This window comes from Littorina saxatilis, linkage group LG13 (assembly GCF_037325665.1).
Source record: "Littorina saxatilis isolate snail1 linkage group LG13, US_GU_Lsax_2.0, whole genome shotgun sequence".
NCBI classification, from domain to species: domain Eukaryota; kingdom Metazoa; phylum Mollusca; class Gastropoda; order Littorinimorpha; family Littorinidae; genus Littorina; species Littorina saxatilis.
In genome coordinates, this window is record NC_090257.1 from 38043095 (window position 1) to 38059341 (window position 16247).

The 16247-nt window shown below is 39.8% G+C and overlaps 1 protein-coding gene across 4 annotated transcripts; it reads left to right on the forward strand.

Moving 5' to 3' along the window:
• The first annotated feature begins 1307 nt into the window (after positions 1-1307).
• Positions 1308-15633, forward strand: LOC138945665 (uncharacterized). Of its 4 annotated transcripts, none has more exons than XM_070317153.1 (6): positions 1333-1440; positions 4561-4591; positions 6632-6718; positions 9290-9395; positions 10907-11006; positions 13828-15633. In XM_070317153.1, the coding sequence occupies exons 3-6, from the start codon at positions 6661-6663 to the stop codon at positions 13915-13917; spliced, it is 354 nt and encodes a 117-aa protein (XP_070173254.1). In that variant the 5' UTR covers positions 1333-1440; positions 4561-4591; positions 6632-6660; the 3' UTR covers positions 13918-15633. The 4 variants fall into 4 exon arrangements, with proteins under 4 accessions (XP_070173253.1, XP_070173254.1, XP_070173256.1 ...); XM_070317154.1 differs by lacking the exon at positions 4561-4591 and adding an exon at positions 5552-5628 and having other exon boundaries at positions 1337-1440; positions 6580-6718; XM_070317152.1 differs by lacking the exon at positions 4561-4591 and having other exon boundaries at positions 1308-1440; positions 6580-6718.
• Positions 15634-16247: the final 614 nt, after the last annotated feature.

A 16247-nucleotide genomic window follows, 5' to 3' on the forward strand; every position in this document is an offset into this window, starting at 1 on the left:
TCCTTCCCGCGAATTTAACACGTGCATCGCGGCACATGCATCTCACGACGACTCGTGCCAGCAATTTGAGACAATTAAGCATGTTCATCCTAGCAGTTGGTAGTGTAGATTGATATGCTAAACATGTCTAGAGGAATGAATCGCGTGAATTTAGTTAGCACGTTATTTACCTTTCTGTTACTTAACTTATTTTGTATTTATTTTTACATGATTAATTCATTGATTGATTAATTGCTGGATGGATTGATTGATTGATTGATTAATTGATAAAGGGATTGATGGATGGATGGATGGACGGATGGATGGATGGATGGATGGATGGATGGATGGATGGATGGATTGATGAATTGACTGATTGACTGAGTGATTGACTGAGTGATTGATGGATGGATGGATGGATGGATGGATGGATTGATTGATTGATAGATTGATTGATTGATTGATCTACTTATGTATTCATCTATTATTAATTCATGCATATATATTTATATATATTTATTTATCTATTTATTTACTCGTTTCTTTACCTGTACTATAATTATTTATTTATTTGTGTGTTTGTTTGTCTGTTTAAACCCCTCTCTGTGTCTCTTCACACCGCCCATTTGTCCAGAGGACAATGTAAGTCTCTTCCGATCATCAGGGATTTTGCTTAGTCTACTGTGATCATTGTTTTCTTACAATTTCATTTGAACAAACTAGTATATTTATTTGCAAACAAAGTCGGAAATAACAGAATCGTACAACAAACAGTAACTTCACATCGTTTCAAATGAGCTGTCGTCTGCTCATTATCAATGTACCGCCCAAGAAAGCTAGCGCAGTACAGCGTTGGTTCTCCGATCGCTCAAAGGTAGCTGCATTTTTCGTGCTACCGAATCCGACAAAAATCGTTAATGAAAGCCGCTAAAGATAGACGTGAGTCTAATGTGAATGAAACTGAATCTAACCTATGGATTTGTGGTATTCCATATATAAATTTAGAATGATTGCTGACTCAATCGCGGCGCACGCTATGGCAGGCGTTCATTGCCACCATGCAGTCGCCAAACGCATTCAAAATAGCCTACACCGCACAAGTTCGGACATGTCGTTTTCCGGCCAATCATACGCCGGAGATCTGACCTAGTTTCAGCTTCAACCAATGGAAAAGAGGTTTCGGGAACGAACACGTTCGAGGTTGGGGTGAAATCTAAGGGGAAGGACGGTGGGTTGACCGTAAATGGAGGATGATGGTAGGGGTTTTGAGGGAGAGGGAGGGTGCTGAAAAAAATTTATTTTATTTTTGTCGACCAATGAAACTGTTTTCTCGTGGCGCATGCGTGTTGCATGTATAATATAGTTAGAAACTGTGTTGGGACTCGCACACATTTGCGCCGGGGGCAGCTGTGAGGGGACATATCAGCGATTACGTGTGTCTGTGTTGTCACTTTGACCAAGGTAAGAAAGCACACATTTACTGTGTTTTATTTAAATTTCTTGAATTCTGATGATTATTTGTTTTACTGTTGAATGAATTTTGCTGTTCAATGAAGTATTCTGAAAGGTTAGGGACCGACATATGCTCGAAAGTCAGTAATCCTTTGTCCATGTCTTTTCATTCGCTGGCTGCCACGCAAAATCTATGAGCTCGTCTGTGTGCCCTAGTTGCAGCACAAATGGCGCATTTTATGCAGACGCTGAAAAAAAACATTTCTGGAAACCGAGAAGAGCTTAGTCAGAGCCTGTAAGTGAACAATGTTTCTGGGACGTATTGTATTGCTTTGTTGACATGAACTGTTGTGCTTTTGTTGCTGTTCTTTACTAATTAATTATGTGCTCATTTGTTTTATCCCGGCATGCCTGCGTATCAATCCTGCAACTCTGACCTACTTACGCCCACTTGTCGATTCTGTTTTATCCTTAAAAACACTCTTTTTTATATGCCTCCCTCAAAATGTTCAGTCTGGTAGTAAAATTCGTGATCTTTTCTCCCCCGATTCACCTGAACTAGTTCTGTTTGATTACCTAGCGACAATTCCTAACACTGCGAAGGTAGGTTTTGCACACCGCACTGCCGCTCCTTGCGTTGCTGGTTCTAAATTTAGCATAAACTAGTAATGACGTAAGGTTTAACTTTTGCCAATGAATCACGTGACAGGTATTATTTACCAATATTGTCATGAATAGTCATGACTTGGTTGGGAGGCGGACTTCCGAGAAATTGAAGCGATTATCTTGGCCTTCGTGACGTTAGTCTTGAAAGGTATAATAATCCTTTTGAAAGGTGTAAAAGAATCGGCTCACAATCTGAGATGTGGACAGTTTTTTTCATGGGATAAGACCCCCCCCCACCCCCTCCACTTGGATACTGACCAACAATCAACAACCTGAATACTTTCTGTGCAGGGGGAGATTTTGTATATGAAATAATTACTTAAAGGTCCTTGTCCACATTTTTATACCGAAATCGCCATTTGACCATTAAAATGCAGAGTCTATTATCTACAAATATCAACAATACACCCCCTTTCGATCAGGATAGACGAAGCCAGTGTAGCCGTTTGAAAATTCATTGTACTATTCCAGCGTATAGTACTCATAGTAGGATATCCTTATTTGGAAAATGCCAAGCGCAAAACTCCTCTCAAATCCCGTGCATTTCGTGCGTTTAAAAAAAAAGCGTGGACAGCGCTCCAGTGTCAAACTGTTGCTGCACTTGTTTGGGCGTGGCTATAAGCATAGTGACATGAATTTGATTGGTCAGTATTTTTAGGCAAAGCACATGTTCTCAGCAAACAGAAAACAAAATATTGGAAGCGTGAGTCACGCTACCCAAAAATAAAATCTTTTTTACATATATTTTTTTTCTATAATTTGTTCCCCATGGTTCATTCATCATCTGACATAACTTTTTAGCGAAATCTAACCATAAGATTATTGAAAAAAAGCAAAAATGTAGGCGACCACCTTTAAAACGCCATTTGTGGTGAAGGAGCTTATTTTGATCTGCAGGGTATGCAGTTATTCATACATCTCTAACACTTGAGAAGTTTTGTTTGCGATAAGTTTTGTATGCCTGCATTATTAGTTGTCAGTAATTATTACATGTGCTGATTGTTCTCTTTGTCTGCGCGCGTATAGTATGTTGGTTATGTTTGGTCATAGTATGTTTGCTTATGTTTGGTCGTTATCTTTGCCTGTGCGTGTATTGTATGTTTGGTCGTTTTCTTTGCCTGTGCATGTATAGTTTGTTGGTTATGTTTGGTCGGTTTCTTTGCCTGTGCGTGTATAGTATGCTTGGTCGATGTATGTATTGTAAAGCGCTAAGAGTAGACATTTTTCTAGAATAGCGCTATAAAAGTTTGCATTATTATTATTATTATATGACATGATACGCGTTTATTGCTGTCTCTTTTCCCTTGATGGGATCTGTCCCAACCGTCTTGACTCGCGGCGTTTCAGTTTCATTTCAATTGCATTACTTTATTGTCATATACCTATGAATTTCGGGTCGCTTTCTACCGGCGGTGGAAAGCTTGCAGCAACAGAGTCGCGGTACCAAGTGTGTGCGTGTTTAAGTGTAAACAGCCATCTGCACTTCTGGTAGAATGACCAAGGCCTTTTACGTGGTATAGTTGTGACACGGGGGTGGGACAGGTATGTCGTTTCACAGTCCGCACGTAAAAGACCCCGTGTCCGTCTCGGCTCTGATTCGAACCCGTGATCCGCGTCAGTGCTCTACCAACAGTTTACTGAGCTACCGGGCCCCAAAAATAAGGACACCTGGGCCGAGTTGTACGAACCGAAAGTGGGTGCCACCCAAACGGGATGAAACAAACCGCGGGGTCTGATTCGTTGAAATCACAACACATCTCAATTTCAACCAATCCAACACTGCGGCTGGCTCCTGTTTGGGTGGTAACTTTCTCATGCGTCTCATCCCAGCATACTCATGTTCCCCCTTTTCCTACGCCTCCGCCTGGCAAATATTTGCTGGGTTTCCACATGAATGCAAGTGACTAAATCTGAAACTATGTACGCGTAGAAACCCTTAGTCACTTCTGTAGACATGTCTGTAGATCACTCTGCTGTACCGGCAATTTTAAAGAGGAACCGAAACCAAAACGCGGACTCATTCTGAAGTACTCATTGTAGCATTGAAAGCGAAGAAAGAAATGACTTTTAAAGGTATTGCGCTTTCCGTAAATCACGTGATCTATTAAAGGCCCACTCAGCCTCTCAGGAGGTTTACAAAACGATGACATCTCTCCCCCCCCCCCCCCCCCAAAAAAAAAAGACTATAACCTGATGGAACACACTCGCAAAAGCATATTCAACAACATTTAGGATTTTATATGATAGAAAACTGCCATTTCAATAAGATGTATACCAAAAACCCAATCCAAACTGCTTTCTCTTTCATTTGACTGAAGCAATTTCGTAAATGATACGTATTTCAATCTGCTAAATTAATTCAGCCAAAAATGTGACCCTCCACCACGGAATGAGTCGCATGTCACCTGTTCATGATTTTCATATGTTTACATTTTCTTAAAGAGTTTTTTATTCTCTATCCAGTGGTGAAACCCGTTTTAGAAAAGAGTGAACACTTTTCGAGTTATAAGCCTGTGACTATGGTGACCCTCACTCTGTTACTAGACACCCCCCGACTCATTTCGTGGTGGAGGGTCACAAATTCGCTCTCTGCACAACAAGCAGTTCGGTTGTTGATTTTTTAAGCTTGAACCCGAGTGGAAGGATGGTTTTCTCATCCAATGTAGAAAATACATGTAAAATGTGTGTATGTGTGGTTGTGTACATGATTATTTAAGACATATTTAAAGTTACCGTTTAGTCCGGTTATTCCAATGACTGATTTCTACGTATACGTCTTCGGCATTGTTTTGTTTTGTTTTGCTTTGTCTTCTTTCTTTTGATTTTTTGTGTTTTACCTTGTTTTGTTTTGTTTTCATAAAAAAAATCACTTGAGAAAGAAGGTGATGTGATCCATTTTGCTTTTCTCATTTTTGACATTGCCTTTACTAACATAGACGTCCAAAGGCACAAGAAAAAACAATTCGGAAGTGTAAAAGTAGGAACCCTGACTACGAAATAATTGTACATGTGATTGTAGGTTCCGTTTTGCTTAAACGCATAGAAAGCTGATGAATATACACGCTAATTGCTTTACCCAGAGCTGGAGACAGACTAAATTAAGTTCCCTGCAAAATATTGTGGTCTAGGAGCCCTTTAATGTTGAGATATTTGAATTTTTATTTTGATCTAGATGGTCCTATTTATAGATTTGGCAACATGTAACGTTGATGCAAGGGAGCTAACACCGCGGCTTTGTTGACATCCTCACTTTTTCAGAGGCTAGAACAAGCTGTAATGCATGTATTATGGTCCGCGCATGGTGACATATCGTCATTATATGGTCTTATGGTGCGTTTGACATCGATTGTGGGCAAACTACACTTTGTAAACACGGGAGTGCGTTAGTATGCCTTTAAACGCTTAGTTATAACAAACTGTGCATTTTTGTGCAAGTGAATGTGTATATCTACAGATCCCACAATCTCTACAAAATGCCACCAGGTGGGTTTTTTTCCAAGGAGGAGGAAGGTCCAGCAAACATTCGACGAAGTGAGTTCTAGTTCCTGTACAGTGGAACCCCCTTTTAAGACCCCCCAGTTTAAGACTCCCTCCTTTTTCAGACCTTGGTTTCTGAGACTTTCTGTCTATAAGGCCTACAAAAAAATAGGTGTGGTTACGGTAACCCGACCTACCCTATTTTTAGGGGCCGACCCTATAACTTTTTATTACATTTGTCAACAAAAAAAACAAATAAAAACCGAGTGCAGAAAACGCAATGAAAGCAAAATCGCCCGAGTCGCACACTTATTTCCCTGTCAAGTAGGTTTAATTTGTACACATTAGAAAAACAAGTTTTAAAAAAAAAAGTGATTGCCTACCTTCCTACCCTATTTTTTTTGCTATGTTACCGTAACCACACCTATTTTTTTTTTTTTTTTTGCCTTACCTCTGTCAATTAACCCCAATTTTAAAACTCCCTCCTTTTTAAGACCCGAATTTCTCAGATTTGTGGAGGTCTTAAAAGGGAGGTTCCACTGTATAGCTGTATGTGCAGACCTTATATGTGACCCTCCACCACGAAATGAGTCGCATGTCACCTTTGCATAATTTTCATATTTTTACATTTTCCCAGAGTTTGTTATGCTCTATCCAGTGGTGAAAGCCGTTTTAGAAAAGAGCGAACATTGTTTGAGTTATAAGCCTGTGACTAAGGTGACCCTCACGCTGTTACCGGACACTCCCCGGACTTATTTTGAGCCCAGCGCAGAACCGCGCGAGGTGACATGCGACTCATTTCGTGGTGGAGGCCAAATCCCGTGTAAGCTATTCGACTCATCATCCTTGATCTGTCGAAGAGTTTACATGGGATATGAGGATCATTCTGCTTGGACTCATACCAACAATTAACAGACTGACTGAATTCTGTACAAAGGAGTGGGAATTGTTTATTAACTTGATTTTATAAATGACGCGCGTGTAAATCTTCGAATTGAATTTCAGCCAACAAAATTCCACCCGGCACAGACAGCAGCCAGGCTGTTTATTTTGGGTGCATCTGCTTAACCCCACCAACTGTACAAAATGCCGCCAGGTTGTTTTGGTTCGAAAGAGCAGAGCGGTCCCATGAACACGACACGCAGTGAGTTCCATTGCTTGTCGTAATGCACATTTCTTCTGTTCAAGATATCCTTCTTTCCCTGTAAATCAAGATTATGTTAAGGCTTTTCCGCCTGAACAAATATGCATAACACCAACAACCTAACTGGTTACTGTGCAGTTTTTTCTTCTGTTGTTAAGGTTGTTTTGGTTTTTTTGTGGGGGAGGGGGGGCTGATTACTGTGTATGTCTGTCTGTCTGTCTGTCTGTCTGCCGGTCAGTCGGTCGGTCTGTCTGTCTGTCTATCTGTATCTCTGTATCTCTGTATATATCTCTCTCTTTTTCTCTCTGTCGTTCTCTCTCTTTCCAATCGGTCGATCATGTCTTCTTCTGTCTCTCTTTTGTTCCGTTGTATTCCCGTTCGTTTTTCCGTGCTGTCGTTGTAATTGTATATTTGTGGGGAATTGTTTTACATTCTGTTTGTTTTAATCATGCCATTATCCTTTAGCAGGGTAGGATCAGTAAGTTTGTAAGGGGGGGGGTGGGGGTGGGTGCACTTGATCATAAATGTGTCCATCAAGGGCGCGGAGCGGGCCCGAGACTGCTAAGGAGGTCCTCCCGCAAAAATGTCCCATCTAAGCTTACAAACTGCCACGGAATCTCTCTTTTTACAGTTAGTCAAGTTTTGACTAAATGTTTTAACATAAAGGGGGAGGAATCGAGACGAGGGTCGTGGTGTATGTGTGTGTGTGTGTGTGTGTGTGTGTGTGTGTGTGTGTGTGTGTGTGTGTGTGTGTGTGTGTGTGTGTGAGTGTGTGTGTATGTGTCTGTGTGTGTCTGTGTGTGTGTGTGTGTAGAGCGATTCAGACTAAACTACTGGACCGATCTTTATGAAATTTGACATGAGAGTTCCTGGGAATGATATCCCCGGACGTTTTTTTTTATTTTTTCGATAAATGTCTTTGATGACGTCATATCCGGCTTTTTGTAAAAGTTGAGGCGGCACTGTCACACCCTCATTTTTCAATCAAATTGATTGAAATTTTGGCAAAGCAATCTTCGACGAAGGCCGGACTTTGGTGATGCATTTCAGCATGGTGGCTTAAAAAATAATTAATGAATTTGGTCATTAAAAATCGGAAACTTGTCATTAAAGAAATAAAATTTAAACGATCCAAAAACAATTTAGTCTTATTCTTCGTCATTTTCTGATTCCAAAAACATATACATATGTTATATTTGGATTACAAACAAGCTCTGAAAATTAAAAATATGAAAATTATGATTAAAATTAATTGTCCGAAATCGATTTAGAAACAATGTCAACGTATTCCTTGTCGGTCCCTGATTCCAAAAACATATAGATATGATATGTTTGGATTAAAAACAAACTCAGTACGCTAAAAAGAATAGAGATACAGAAAAGCGTGTTATCCTACTCAGCGCGACCATTACCGCACTATTCTGGCTTGTCGATTTCACTGCCTTTGCCACGAGCGATGGACTGACGAAAGTACGAGTGTGCAGTCTCGGTGAAAAAATGCAGTGCGTTCAGTTTCATTCTGTGAGTTCGACAGCTTGACTAAATGTTGTTATTTCGCCTTACGCGACTTGTTTTCTATTTTTTTAGCTGGAGGGGGTTGCACGTGCACCCAGTACACACACACTGTGCCACACACACACACACACACACACACACTGTGCCACACACACACTGTGCCACACACACACATACTGTGCCACACACACACACTGTGCCACACACACACACACTGTGCCACACACACACACACACACTGTGACACACACACACACTGTGACACACACACACACACACACACACACACTGTGATACACACACTGTGACACACACACACACACACACACCCACTGTGACACACACACACACACACACACTGGCCGTGAAAGGTGAATGCTCGCCCTAATAGGCTTGAGGTTCGCTGGCCGATGTGAATGCGTGATATATTGTGTAAAAAATTCCATCTCACACGGCAGAAATTAATATTGTAAAGCGCATTGAGCATATATATGATTATGCGCTATAGCAAATGTCCATTATTATTATTATTATTATTATTATTATTATTATTATTATTATTATTATTATTATTATTACTATGCCACACACACACACACTGACACACTGTGCCACACACACACACTGTGCCACACGTGACACACACTGTGCCACACACACACTGTGCCACACACACACACTGCCACACACACACACACAGTGACACACACACACACACTGTGACACACACACTGTGACACACACACACACTGTGACACACCCACACTGTGACACACACACACTGTGACACACACACACACACACACACTGTGACACACATCCACTGTGACACACACACACATACTGTGACACACACATACACTGTGACACACACACACACACACACACACACACTGCACACACACACACACACTGTGACACACACTCACACACACACACTGTGACACACACTCACACACACCCCTCGTCCATCCCTAGTGTCTTAATTCGTAGTTGTTTCTTTGTAAATAAGATTTACCTTCACTCTTCTGTATGCACCACCCTTGCTTTCTGCAGCCAACGTCAGTGTGAACGAGGACAGTCCAGACTCCATTGTGTTGACGTACCAGGTTAATGGCGCCAGCTCGTCCAGTTGTTCCTTTAGCTGGGAGCCCACTGAGGGGTATGTGATGTGTTCCTTTATAGTTGTGTGTGTGTGCAGGGCCGGATCTGGGGGGGGGGGGTTCCTGGGGTTCCGGAACCCCCCCCCCCCCCCTGGCCATCCAATGTACCTCTCAGAGAAAAAAAAATGTGGACTTTGGACCCCTGCCTTCAGTTGGAACCCCCCCGCTCAAACGAACTTGGTCCGGCCCTGTGTGTGTATGTGTGTGTGTGTTTGTGTGTGTGTTGTGTGTGTGTGTGTGTGTATGTGTGCGTGTGCGCGTGTGTGTGTGTGTGTGTGTGCGTGCGTACGTGTGTGTGTTTTATTGTGTGTATGTGTGTGTGTGTGTGTGTGTGTGTGTGTGTGTGTGTGTGTGTGTGTGTGTGTGTGTGTGTGTGTGTAACTGTGTTTGTGTCTTTCCAGTTCTCTGTCATCCTGTCTGTCTGTTCGCATGCCTGTCTGCGTATTTCTCTGACTGTAGGGTGTGTTTTTTGGTAAAAGATAAAGGCTGTTACATGAGATCATGTATCTTTTAATTGTCTCATCGGGGTAGTTCTTGTCGCTACAACACCTTGTATCTTCTTTTTTGCAAACTTTTCACAAGAATGGTATCATTCTTTTTATATTTAGTCAAGTTTTGACTAAATATTTTAACATCGAGGGGGAATCGAAACGAGGGTCGTGGTGTATGTGCGTGCGTGTGTGTGTGTGTGCGTGTGTGTGTGTGTGTGCGTGTGTGTGTGTGTGTGTAGAGCGATTCAGACTAAACTACTGGACCGATCTTTATGAAATTTGACATGAGAGTTCCTGGGTATGAAATCCCCGAACGTTTTTTTCATTTTTTTGATAAATGTCTTTGATGACGTCATATCCGGCTTTTCTTGAAAGTTGAGGCGGCACTGTCACGCCCTCATTTTTCAACCAAATTAGTTGAAATTTTGGTCAAGTAATCTTCGACGAAGCCCGGGGTTCGGTATTGCATTTCAGCTTGGTGGCTTAAAAATTAATTAATGACTTTGGTCATTAAAAATCTGAAAATTGTAAAAAAAAAAAAATATATATAAAACGATCCAAATTTACGTTTATCTTATTCTCCATCATTTGCTGATTCCAAAAACTTATAAATATGTTATATTCGGATTAAAAACAAGCTCTGAAAATTAAATATATAAAAATTATTATCAAAATTTTTTTTTCGAAATCAATTTAAAAACACTTTCATCTTATTCCTTGTCGGTTCCTGATTCCAAAAATATATAGATATGATATGTTTGGATTAAAAACACGCTCAGAAAGTTAAAACGAAGAGAGGTACAGAAAAGCGTGCTATCCTTCTCAGCGCAACGAATACCCCGCTCTTCTTGTCAATTCCACGGGCACTGCCTTGCCACGGGCGGTGGAGTGACGATGCTACGAGTGTACGGTCTTGCTGCGTTGCGTTGCGTTCAGTTTCATTCTGTGAGTTAGACAGCTACTTGACTAAATATTGTATTTTCGCCTTACGCGACTTGTTTTCTTTTCTTTTTATATAGAGGCTACATTGGAACTATGAATGCCAGAGACGGCGGGACGCAGTACCAGCATACTTTTCCAAACGCTGTTCCGAGGGAGACTGTCGAGCAACTTGGGCAGGTAAATGGCCTTGTAACAAATCTTCTCCTTCTTCATTGGTCTTTTTTTTCTTCTTTTTTTTCAATGAAATTTTAATTTTGTTTTCTTTTACATTACAGGTTACATGCTACATTTCCATTAAATTACTTTTTAATTCAACAACAATCTAACTAAGGACAATGGAGATAAACCTTTCGTATCGCAAGTTCTTGTTGAATCTTCTTCTTCTTCTTCTTCTTCTTCTTCTTCTTTTCCCCCTACACTCCTAAGCTTTTTACTCTCAAGGTCACCGTATCGCGCCACACATCGGTTTTGGCACGTGTGCAACATGACGATGTATGTGTGTGTTTCCAAGCGTTGAAGAAGAAGAATACGGATATCGCATATAAAAAACGCTGGCGCTGGACCCGAGTACTCTTCAGACTGGCTCGCTCCCCCTGTATGAAAGTTTGTGTCTTGTGCACGTGGATTTAAAAAAAATAAAAAAAATAAAAAAAATAAAATATTTATTTATTTTACACAATTAAAAAAATTATTAGAGTAAAATAAAACATTAAAACGTTCATAATAAACAATAGTAAACAAGAATTTTAAAAAAAATAAAAAAATAAAAAATAGACCGCCCATGCCGGGAATCGAACCCGGATCACTTGGATTAAAAAAAAAAAATTTAATTTATTTTACACAATTAAAAAAATTATTAGAGTAAAATAAAACATTAAAACGTTCATAATAAACAATAGTAAACAAGAATTAAAAAAAATAAATAAATAAATAAATAAACCGCCCATGCCGGGAATCGAACCCGGATCACTTTGGCACAGTATGAACGTTTTTGTCTTGTGCACGTGGATTTATAAAAAAATATATATATATATATATATATATATTTATTTATTTTACACAATTAAAAAAATTATTAGAGTAAAATAAAACATTAAAACGTTCATAATAAACAATAGTAAACAAGAATTCAAAAAAAAATAGACCGCCCATGCCGGGAATCGATCCCGGATCACTTTGGCCAAAGGCGGACGTGATTTGCACCAGCTAGCTGGCTGTTCCATTAGCTGCACGGCAGTTGTACTCCCACCGCGAATTGCGCCCGCCGTTAAGAGTCGTTTTTGTGGATTATTTGGCATTTAGGTCCCAGGTAACATTATGAAGTTTTAATACGATCAATCGGACCTATTATCAAGTTAGTGTATCAACTTTTGAACGAACTGCGCCCAGTAGTTTCCCAGCAATAAGCTGTTAAGTCGAGACAGACAGACAGACACACAGACACACAATTAAAGTCTGCAGGACCCTCCTACTGCGTACTCGGGGATAAAAAAAACGCTGGCGCTGGACCCGAGTACTCTTCAGACTGGCTCGCTCCCCCAGTATGAAAGTTTTTGTCTTGTGCACGTGGATTAAAAAAAAAAAAATTTAAAAAAATTATTTATTTATTTAACACAATTACAAAAATTATTAGAGTAAAATAAAACATTAAAACGTTCATAATAAACAATAGTAAACAAGAATTAAAAAAAAATTAAAAAATTAAAAAAATAGACCGCCCATGTCGGGAATCGAACCCGGGTCACTTGGATTTAAAAAAATAAAATAAATAAATAAATTATTTATTTATTTTACACAATTAAAAAAATTATTAGAGTAAAATAAAACATTAAAACGTTCATAATAAACAATAGTAAACAAGAATTAAAAAAAAAAAAAATAGACCGCCCATGCCGGGAATCGAACCCGGATCACTTTGGCCATAGACGAATCGCTTTCCACCCGGATCACTTGGATTTAAAAAAAGATAAAATAAAAAAAAGTATTTATTATTTTACACAATTAAAAAAATTATTAGAGTAAAATAAAACATTAAAACGTTCATAATAAACAATAATAAACAAGAATTAAAAAAAATAAAAAAATTAAAAAAATAGACCGCCCATGCCGGGAATCGATCCCGGATCACTTTGGCCATAGGCGGACGTGATTTGCACCAGCTAGCTGGCTGTTCCATTAGCTGCACGGCAGTAGTACTCCCACCGCGAATTGCGCCCGCCGTTAAGAGTCGTTTTGTGGATTATTTGGCATTTCGGTCCCAGGTAACATTATGAAGTTTTAATACGATCAATCGGACCTATTATCAAGTTAGTGTATCAACTTTTGAACGAACTGCGCCCAGTAGTTTCCCAGCAATAAGCTGTTAAGTCGAGACAGACAGACAGACAGACACACACACACACACACACAGACAGACAGACACACAATTAAAGTCTGCTGGACCCTCCTACTGCGTACTCGGGGATAAAAGCCTAGAAATCTAGAATGGCTTTAAATGATTGGTCGAACAAAAGTAAAGTTAAATGTGCCATTCATTCAACAGACTGTATATAGGCAGCATTTCACTTGGTTCAGAACATCCCTTCACAGAACGTTTCATATTGCATACTTCATAATCTGCGTTCGTGTGCTGCAACTCCGACACTCATTATCCGATATTCTGACATGAATTACAGGATCTTTGTTTGTGCGTATCACACACACACACACACACACACACACACACACACACACACACACACACACACACACACACACACACACACACACATACACACACACACACACATGTATACACACACCACCTCCACGACCACCACCAACAACAACCACCTCCGCCCCCCCCCCCCACACACACACACATACACACTCGCACACAAACACCCCGACCCCCTTTACCATTTAACTACATCAAAGTGTATACACTAGTGCATCACGTCAGCCATATTCTAACATAACAACATAACGCGACTTGGATTTTCCCCATTTCTTTTTTCAGCCCGGCAAAACGAAAAATGGTAACTATGTCATCTTCACATTCCAACGTCGGCAGCGAAACATCTCCCTTCAGAATTACGTGAGGAGATAGATATGGAGAAGGACCCAGGATGTAAAGATATATCGACTGTCTCTTCCCCCCACCCCACCCCCTCAGCCCTAGGTCATCTTTTCAGCTTTCCCCTTGAGTTAGCACAACATTAATGTTGAATTTTAATGTACAGTATATTTTTTGCTTTAATCGTGTTTGTAAAGTGCACTGCACTTCAGTTTGGTGGTGAACAGCGCTATATAAGAAAGTTGTTATTATTTGTAGTGGTATGAGGGAGGTATCAGTTACATTTTAATCGCATAGAGTATGTGTCAGTATGCTTTTTATGTCCTTATTTGATGATTAGGGTTGTAATGAAAGGAGGCTACTCTTTTTATCATTTTGCTTGATATTTGTTTGCCGGGGATTGTTCTGGTAGAATTTAGGAATAGGAATCTCTGTCTGTCAATGGATGTGTGTCTGTCTGCCTGTCTCTGACTATGTCTGTCTGTCTGTCTGTCTGTCTGTCTGTGCCCCCCTCTCTCTCTCTCTCTCTCTCTCTCTCTCTCTCTCTCTCTCTCTCTCTCTCTTGTTTTTATACTTTTCCGTACATGACTGTGTTTTACTGACATTATTTTACAAGTACGTGTCATCTATTTTTAAAATGGTGTGCCATTGTATTCATTCATGTTCTGTTCTTTTCTTTTTGTTACTTTTTTTCTCGTTTTATGTGTGTATTGTACGTATAAGGGACTAGCTGTAAGAAAGGACCATATAAACCTAATGCTATTATCCCTCCGTAATAAAGTTTTCGAGTTCGAGTTCTCTCTCTCTCTTTTCCTCTCAATCACTCTCGTCCTTTTTCTTTCTTTATTGCTCTTAAAGCAGCGGAAGATCAGTTCTAACCGCTGGCATTGGATACAAACGAACGAAAACATCAAATATAATCGTTTATCCTACATACGTGAGAGAGACACCCGTGAGATAATAATCGTTCAAATCACACGTGTGTATATCATGTAAATGAGGTCATGTCAAGCAAGTCTGGCAGGGACCTGTTTTTCCACTGCTTATGGTGCCCAAGTCACCCAGACAAACGTCATTATAGAAAAAAAAATCGCGCTCGCTAATTACCCTCCATGAATCTTCAGAACTAACACGTCACGCCACACTTTCAGAGTGACGTTTCTTTGCTTTGACGTAATAGATTGCACGAGGCTTTAGAAGAGATCGAGGTTCCAAAACAAGCGTCTTCAATTTAGCTGCCTCGACTGCAGGACATTTTCAGTAAAATACACGTAAGTACAGTATGTAGGATAAACAGAATACTACATGGCTTGCTGTTTCGTACTAGATTTACACTCGTTGCTTTTTCAAATAGTGAACAGCTCGCTTTCGCTCGCAGTTCAATATTTTTAAAAACAACTCGTGTAAATATGGTACGACACAGCAAGCCATGTAGTATTCTCTATTTACATCAGCTCAGCATTTCTTCAAACCAACCGTGAATTTTAACAGTATTTCATCATCCAAGAAAGTCGATCAATTTTTATTAATTTTTTTCTTGATCTTCTTTTTTCTTTGTAATGCAGTTTGAGATCATATAGCACATACATTAATTATGCTTTAGATAGCTTGTCTACGCAGTCTAAACAGTTTTAACTGGTTGCTATTTGTTTGTTCAGTTGTTTTTGTGTTCATAGTCAGAGTGATTTTGATCACTATCATATCCTTATACGAACTCCCATAACTTACTTCTAACAAAAAAGGGAAACCCCAAACACCAGCTTTTAAAGCAGAAAGAAACAGCTTGGAATTCATCATTCATGTTGACGCATAAAGAGAAAATGTATGCATGTGTCTCCTGTTATCGACAATGATAATCAACGCTTTGTCCCACCACGTAATTATTCACTGACATGCTTTTGCTATATATGTGCCTATACCAAAACACCAACTTTTAAAGCAGAAAAAACCAGCTTGGAATTCAACTTAAAGTTATCATTCATGTTGACACATAAAGAGAAAATGTATGCAATTGTCTCCTGTTATTGTCAACGCGAATCAATGCTTTGTTCCTCCACTTAATTAATCCTGCACTGACATGCTTTTGTTATATATGTGCCTGTACGAAAAATAAAAAAAATGAATCTCATGCTGTGTTTTGCTTTGAAATTCTGTTGTATAGGTTGTTACGCGCATGCAAAAATCTTAAGTATATGGCGGAACCGCTTTCGTTAAAAAGATAGCCTGTTTAGGAGGCAAAGAAGCTCCGTGGAATAACTGACGCTGATAATGGATACTCCTTTCGGAAACATTACTCCCGTCAAAATGGAAAGGATTTTTTGTTGGTAAGGGCAAAAGAACGCTCCCGTTTCCAAGTGGAGGAA

Bases quoted from the DNA above. Each gene is read 5' to 3' on its own strand.
- LOC138945665 (XM_070317152.1), top strand. From the start codon at position 6,661: ATGCCGCCAGGTTGTTTTGGTTCGAAAGAGCAGAGCGGTCCCATGAAC. The intron at 6,719-9,289 runs GTGAGTTCCATT...TGCTTTCTGCAG, and splicing joins TCCCATGAACACGACACGCA to CCAACGTCAGTGTGAACGAG. The intron at 9,396-10,906 runs GTATGTGATGTG...CTTTTTATATAG, and splicing joins AGCTGGGAGCCCACTGAGGG to AGGCTACATTGGAACTATGA.